Here is an 8,243-nt window from a genome sequence, read left to right on the forward strand (position 1 = left end):
GTCAACCTCCGGTCCATATTATTTAGCATAGCCATCATGGCTGCTATTTCTTCAGTTTGGGATCCTCCTCCACCTTTAATTCCTTCCTGCCTAGGGTTGTGGTATTCGCGAGAGTGTTTCACGAATTCTTCAATTAATTCCTTGACTTCACCCGGATTTTTCCTAGTGAGCGGTCCTTGAGAATCAAGGAGTTATCTTGTCATCACGTTTACCCCATCATAAAATATTGATACCTCATGTTGAATGTTAAGGTCATGTTGAGGACAATTCCTCAACAACCCTTTGTAACGGTCCCAAGCTTCGTAAAGTGACTCTCCCAGGTTTTGCTCAAAGTTAGCTATTGCCTTTTTGAGTTTACCAATCTTGGATGGTGGACAATATTGATCTAAAAACTGCTCACACATTTGAGACCAAGTAGTTACGGTACCGGGTGAAAGTGCTTTTAACCAATCCTTTGCAGCTCCTTTAAAGGTAACGGGAAGCATCCTTAGCAAAATGGTGTCTCTGTTAATATTTGGGACATTGAAGTAATCGACAATATCATTTACTTCATCTAAGTGTTTGAATGCATCCTCGTGATCCTTTCCATAGAATGGGATATCCTTTAGTGCGGAATGGATATGTCCCTTTAGCTTGAATGTGGCAGTGGCCGGGATGGCAGGTTGTACTAAGCCTGGACCAACATCTTCTCGCATTCTCTTCCTGTAAGCTCCCATGGACATTTCCTCAATATTTTCCATCTCGTGCCTTGGCTCGTTCTCGGGTTCGCTCGTATGTTCTTCAAATTTGGGCTCGGTATCGTACTCGGACTCGGTTTGGAAGTGTGGGGTATTTTGATGCAGGTGTTCAAGCTTGCTTTTGCTCTTCGAGGATGAACTTGACTCCCCAGTCTTCTTCCCTGATTTCTTTGAAAACACTGATTTGAATTCTTGTAAGGATGTCTTCTTCTTGTTAATTGCCGACTCGGGATCTTCAAGTGGTGGCACCAAAGGCGTGTTTGAGCTTCTGGTCATGAACTCCTGCAGATTAACTAAATAAACAAAATGTAAAACTGAACTAAAATAGACAAATAAACTAAAAACTAAGGGAAACTGAAATTCACAGTTCTCACGTCGTGAATCTAACAATTCACATCGTAAGTTTTGAAAAAAATAAAGAAAAACAGATAATTTTTTTTTGAAACAGATAATGAAAACTAAACTAAAACTTTTGCTGGAAAATTAACTTTTTTGCAGGTTTTACCCACAAAAAAGAATCGATTAACCTAAAGCAAATAAACTAAGTCGTTCCCCGGCAACGGCGCCAAAAACTTGATGTGCTCGAAAGTACCCACTAATTTTAATATTTATAACCTAACAAACTTAACTAACTATGCACTTATAGGCAGTATACCTAGTCAGATTACAATATAGCTTGGGTAAGTCGGAGGTGTCGATCACAGGGAACGATGTCACTATTTACTATCAAAATTAATCTAATTATTAACAAGCTAAAAGGGTTTTTATCTAATTTTGCAAGTTTAGATGAAATAAATTCTTTAGAAATAACTTAATCAATAAATAAAATACTTCTATTAGTTCGAATCCACTTTCACTCAATGATTATACATTGGTTATAACTATTACTGTTGGTGACCAATTAAGATAGTATTCGTAGTTTAGTTCTAACTCTACTGGTTATTAATCAATTCATGTAATTCTATTTATGTTCATACAATAGTTAACACATAATCAATTATTAAGTAAGATTGGAGCCATGAAAGATTGATTAATCAAAACACAATTATGATCATAATATGAGTTCTCTAACACAACTTAATTTAATTATTCAATTACTATTCTAAGATTAGTTTGATCTTAACTCCAATAACTAGTGTTCGCTATATTATTAGGTATTCAAGTTCATGCAACATTGTATTCACTAACTACACAGAACAAGGATTCAAAGCAATTAAATAACTAATTCAAGCATGCTAGGTAAAATCAATCAACACAAGCATATCACCAACAATTAAAGTCAAATCTAATGCATTAAAACCATGAGTTCCAGCTTCATCTAGCTAATAGAGGCATCTAGATTTAGCTGGACATATTAATAGTTAAACAAACGAATGTTATAATCCAAAACATATTAAAGTGTACCAAACTATGAATCAATTGATGTACTTCTACTTCCTTGGTGTTGAAACCAACTTCCAGGTACTTTTCTTCTTTGATTTTCGTCTCTAAGAACCCTTCTCAGCCAACCAAAAGCTTTCCGATTTTCCTCACTTACGTCGTGAATATTAAGATATTCACGTCGTGAATTATAGATAGCCGTGCCCGTCAAGGATTCCTTCACCCGTGTACATATCTTCTAGAACATAGATTCACGTCGTGAGTCTTGAAATATTCACGTCGTGAATCCGCTTTTCCTTGATTTCTTGTCCTTTATTCTTTTAACTCCCAAAGTTTCTTCATTTGACGTTTTTAGCCTCTTTTCTTCAAAATGTCTTCTTTTTGACTGCAAATAACATTTTAACTCATAAGTACCATTATTCTAAACAAATTACCAGTTTATATATAAAAATGTACTCAAATATTGCCTAAAAATAAGTATAAATATGACAATATCAGTAACATACTGTAATCCCTAATATACAGGGGTTAGATGAGTTGACCGATTTGACTTGTTGACTTTATTTGACTTTCACTTGACCGAAAATTAATGGTTGTCACATTTTTTGTCTTAATGTTTGACACCTCTAATTTTTTGTTGCTCCAGGTATCAAATCCACCATCCAATCAAAATTATCAAAATTAAAACACGGAACTCCAAGATTCTAAGAAAAAAAAATAAAACTTATACATCATTAGAGGGCAAGACAAAAATGTTGGAAATATACTTCTTAGTTTATGTGTAAAGTGTTATATATATATATATATATATATATATATATATATATATATATATATATATATATATATATATATATATATATATATATATATATATATATATATATATCTTTTGATTACAAGTTAATGTCTTTAATATTTGAATTGAAAACTTATCTATTGATTTTTTTTTTATTAATGTTAATATCATTTTCTTTTAAGTTTTTTCATGTTTATTGTTGTTTTTATTTTACAAAAAGTTGAAAATAAAATGGATAATATGTCTATTGATAACTGTAACTTTACGTAAACATTAGTTACACAATATTAAACAAAATCCATGTGACTTTATATAAATATTAGTCGTACCAAAATTATAATATTTTACGTAATTGTGTGTCTTTATACGATAGACAATAGTCACAATAAAATATTGTATGCGTGACTAATTATTAGCAAATCGTCACTTATGAAAGTAATTATATTTGGCCATTTAGTGAACATGTTATGTTCAACGTAATTGTATGTCTACAAAAGATACCCAAAAGTTTTAATAAACTTTGAATTGTGTGATAAATTATTAGCTAAATGCCACATTGAAATAACATGTATATCGTCAGTTGGTGATATACAGTCACTACAATAACTAAAAAAGTGTGTCTGCTGATAGTTTAATGCCACAATATTGGATAAAATGATTAATTATAGCAACAAAAATCCATACCCAATAGCCACACTTTTATAATTCAACTACATTTTTTCATATCATGCGGACACTAAATTTCAATGTGTCCATAAGACCCCTACAATAGCATCGCTTCCGTCACACTTTCAGTGAAAAATCAAAATGTCACGATACGCATATGGTCACACTTGTATGGTGTGTCTGTTGGTCATTTGTGTACTAGTGAAGTGTTCACATATGACCATTATGACATGCTATATCATGTTACATTTGGTTACAACAGGTCATAATAGTCATATGTGAATACTTTTAAAACGTTCGTTACCTAGATGTGTACAAAAAAAGAATAGTTACTAAAATATGAACAAAACGAAAAGTAAGAGTAAATTAAATGAATGCTCCCTGTGGTTTGGGGGAATTTGTGCGTTTGGTCCCTAATTATTTTTATTTATTATTTTTTTTAAACTCGGATGGTCTCTATCTTACCTAAAAAAACTATTGTGCCTTATTAATAATTTTTTTAAAGTAATTTCTTATTTTTGTATATTTAAAAAAAATTAATAGACCCGACATATTTGTATCTCCTTACCATCAAATCTCTCATCCTCCTCAACTTATATTTTTTTAAAAAAATTAATAGACAGTGGGTTATGGTGTTAGTTCGCCAAAGTTGAATGACAAAAAAAAAAAAAAAGAATGATGAAAACGTCGATGACACTAAAGATAAAAATGAAATAAAAGTTGAGGAGAATAAGAGATAAGATGATGACTGGTGAGACCCATATTAAATTTTTTAAATGTGGTTTCAGGTTTACGGTGAGAAGATACAAATATGTGGGGTCTATTATTTTTTTAATATATAAAAAATAAATACATAAATAAGATAATTAATTAAAAAATAAATTAATAAGAGCATAATAGACTTTTTAGGTAAGAAATATCGAACAAAAAAATAATAGGTACCACACAAGTTAAAAAAAAGTTTGAGACTAAATACACAAATTCTCCCAAAGCACAGGGACCATTCGTGTAATTTACTCTTACTTTTCGTTTTATTCATATTTGAGTAACCAATTTTTTTAGAAATCTAAATAACAAACTTATTAAAAGTGTTCACATATGATCATTATGATATGATGTAGCCGGTTACATCCTGCTATAACATGTGATCATGATCATACGTGAACATTTTCAACAAATTTGTTACGTATACAAAAAAAGATAGTTATTCAGATATAAACAAACAAAACAGTTAATTACCCATTCTCGCATAACATAATCCTTATTAAGGCTCTACAGAAATTCATTATTATAAATTTTGTATAGAATACATTTATTAATATATCAAACAATCTTCGCGAATTTTAAAATTAAATACAGTATAAGTTAAACATAAAAACCAAGGGGTTTATAGAGAAACTAATATTTGAATTAATTAATAAAAAATACTCCTTTAAATTAAAAAATTATTTTGTAATCTTCTACAAAGTTTCTCTTATACCATCAACTAAATTTACAGATTGACTTTTTATTTCTGCGGTCTTTATAGTAACAAAAATATAAAATTAAAAATAAATCTTCCTAAAGTGTTGAAATATATGTATAGATTATTACAAAATATATATGCATATCAACTTAATTAATACAAAGAACCCCGTCTTTATTGTGACGTTACGTTCGTCCCAAAAATCCTCTATTTAAACGTTCCTAGCACACTCTATCGTGTGCTCATTCCATCTTCAAGCATGTCTTCAGCTGCCACAATTTGCATAGATCATTCATCATCTGTCCTTAGCTTCAACCTCTTTGTCTATGTCGTCCTATTTGTCTCCGTCTTTGCTTTTCTTCTTGCTCCCGGTGGCCTCGCATGGGCACTCTCCAAACCTCGACCCAAAACCGCCATCCCTGGACCTTCCGGCGTCCCTTTTTTAGGCCTTCTTTTCGCCTTTACCTCTTCCTTAACACACAGGACCTTAGCAAAGCTCTCTACTGCTTTTAATGCTAAACCACTCATGGCGTTTTCTGTTGGGTTGACACGCTTTGTCATCTCTAGTCACCCAGAAACAGCAAAGGAAATACTAAACAGCTCGGCGTTTGCTGATCGTCCGGTGAAGGAGTCGGCGTACGAGCTGTTGTTTCACCGGGCCATGGGTTTCGCTCCCTATGGTGACTACTGGCGTAACCTTCGAAGAATCTCGGCCACCCATTTGTTTAGTCCTAAGAGGGTTGCTGGGTTTGGGGTTTTCAGGCAAAACATCGGGTTAAACATGGTCAGTCAAGTTTCGTCATCAATGGAGGAAAATGGTGTTGTGGAGGTTAAAAAGATCCTCCACTTTGCTTCCTTAAACAATGTCATGTTGTCTGTGTTTGGAAAATCCTACGATGATTTTAGTGAAAATGGTGGAAGTGGCGATGGAAGTGAACTCGAGAAGCTTGTCAGCGAAGGCTATGAACTTCTCGGAATCTTCAACTGGAGCGACCATTTTCCTCTCGTAAGGTGGTTTGATTTACAAGGAGTTAGGAAAAGGTGCAGAAATTTGGTGTCGAAGGTTAACGTTTTCGTTGGGGAAATCATAGAGCAACACCGGGAAAAAAGGTCCCAAACCGGCGGAGCTACGGCAGTATCCGACGGTGATTTCGTCGACGTTTTGCTGGATTTGGAATCTGAAAACAAGTTCAGTGATGCTGACATGATTGCTATTCTGTGGGTACGTTTCTTTTCTCCACAATATTTTCATTTTATTTATTCTTTATTTACTATTTTCGATTTATAGTGGGTATTTTTTTTTTTTGGACCCGAGGAATCAAGAATAATATCTCCGTTTTTCTTTTCGTATTAACTTTTAGCTGATTATTTTGTTACTTAATTAAGATAAATTGTTAATTGTATAGGAAATGATATTTAGGGGCACTGACACGGTGGCAATCCTACTGGAGTGGATTCTTGCACGTATGGTGTTACACCCGGACATACAAACAAAGGCACAATCGGAAATAGAAAGTGTCATCGGGCGTGACAGATCCGTAAAAGATTCGGACCTTGATAACTTGCCTTACCTCCATGCAATTGTAAAAGAAACTCTTCGAGTTCATCCACCGGGCCCACTGTTATCTTGGGCTCGACTCGCGATCCAAGATACTCATGTAGGCCAGCATGTGGTTCCAGCCGGAACCACTGCAATGGTAAACATGTGGGCAATAACCCACGACAAGAATGTCTGGGCTGAACCTGATCGGTTCAATCCAGACAGATTTTTGTCCGAGGAAGTTGCGATAATGGGTTCGGACCTAAGGTTGGCTCCGTTTGGTGCTGGGAGGAGGGTTTGCCCTGGGAAAACAATGGGGTTAGCCACGGTTCATCTTTGGTTAGCCCAACTCCTACAAAACTTCAAATGGGTTGCAGATGGTTCAGTGGATTTGTCTGAGTGCTTGAAGATGTCTTTGGAGATGAAGAAGCCGTTGGTGTGTAAGGCTGTGGCAAGGGTTTAGTGGGTTTATTTTAATAATTTTGCAAGAAAAAGCAAGCGTAGTTTGTAGTTTCTATGATGTTTAATAGTATGGGGTAGTTTGGGGATTTTCAAGAAGTTGGGAAAACATGGGGTTCTCCGTTCTTGTACAGACTTTTTGTTTGTGAAGTATGAATATGCATGACCCTAAATATTTTCTATGACATGTCTGACCATTTGGAGTTCTCTTATTTACTTCCTTACACAAGATAGTTTGGTTGGTAATTAACTTTAAAAGTAACTGTATATGAAAAAGGTAAACACAATGATACAATTTACTACTAATACATTGTTAATGCAACAAATAAATAAGTTGAGAGAAACTTTAAATATATATTATAAACTAGTTGTAAAAAGGTAAACACAATGATACAATTTACTACTAATACATTGTTAATGCAACAAATAAATAAGTTGAGAGAAACTTTTAATATATATTATAAACTAGTTGTGAAACCTATATATTATACGAGTTGATTAAAACAAAATATTAAATAGAAACGATTAAATGACAAGTTTATTTGAATTTGAAATTTAAAATAAATAAAAATGATGAGAAAAAAAAACATGCTAAAAATAAATAAATTAAAATTATTGTTTAGTTATCAGATCCGTATACTAAACAGGTTAATTATAATTATAACAAAATGTTAAACACAAAGGCTTAAACTGTAAATTTATTTGAAATTGAAATTAAAATTTAAAATTTAAAATTAATATAATTATGGTAGGTTTAATTTATGGAAACTAATTAATAATATATTAGAAATGAAAAATCAAATAAATGACAAGTGGAAAATAAATATATCTTTAAATTATAACAAAATAACATGTGGCAAATTGAATGAGAGAAGGACATGTGGCAAAATCATTTTTATTTATTAGGATAGATATGTTAATATGTAAGAACCGTAGTTATATAATTAATTAATTTTTCTTACTAAAAATTCATAATTGTTAATAAATTATTGTAAAATAATTTTTTTAATTAAGAGATTTGTATATGTTTAGTTATGGAAATTTGTAATTGTTGATTTAAACAAATATATTGAAAATTTGAAGACATGAAACATTTTTTATTTGTGAATTAATAAAAAAAGTAATTATATTTTACAATAAAATATTAAATTTATTATAAAAATAAAATTACTATAGTAAATGATGTGACCTGATTAT

General features: G+C 32.3%; 1 protein-coding gene and 1 non-coding gene across 2 annotated transcripts; both read left to right on the forward strand.

Annotated features, from left to right (window-relative positions):
- Positions 1-249: 249 nt before the first annotated feature.
- LOC145044470 (small nucleolar RNA R71) lies at positions 250-356 on the forward strand. Its single transcript, XR_013681420.1, has one exon. It is a non-coding gene; the product is annotated as a small nucleolar RNA R71 (small nucleolar RNA).
- Positions 357-5,260: 4,904 nt separating this feature from the next.
- On the forward strand, positions 5,261-7,231 carry LOC145043121 (cytochrome P450 78A5-like). The gene is made up of 2 exons (XM_078991683.1): positions 5,261-6,269; positions 6,454-7,231. The coding sequence occupies exons 1-2, from the start codon at positions 5,307-5,309 to the stop codon at positions 7,048-7,050; spliced, it is 1,560 nt and encodes a 519-aa protein (XP_078847809.1). The 5' UTR covers positions 5,261-5,306; the 3' UTR covers positions 7,051-7,231.
- Positions 7,232-8,243: the final 1,012 nt, after the last annotated feature.

Source organism: Lactuca saligna, chromosome 4, assembly GCF_052625555.1.
Source record: "Lactuca saligna cultivar CGN05327 chromosome 4, ASM5262555v1, whole genome shotgun sequence".
Taxonomy (NCBI): Eukaryota; Viridiplantae; Streptophyta; class Magnoliopsida; order Asterales; family Asteraceae; genus Lactuca; species Lactuca saligna.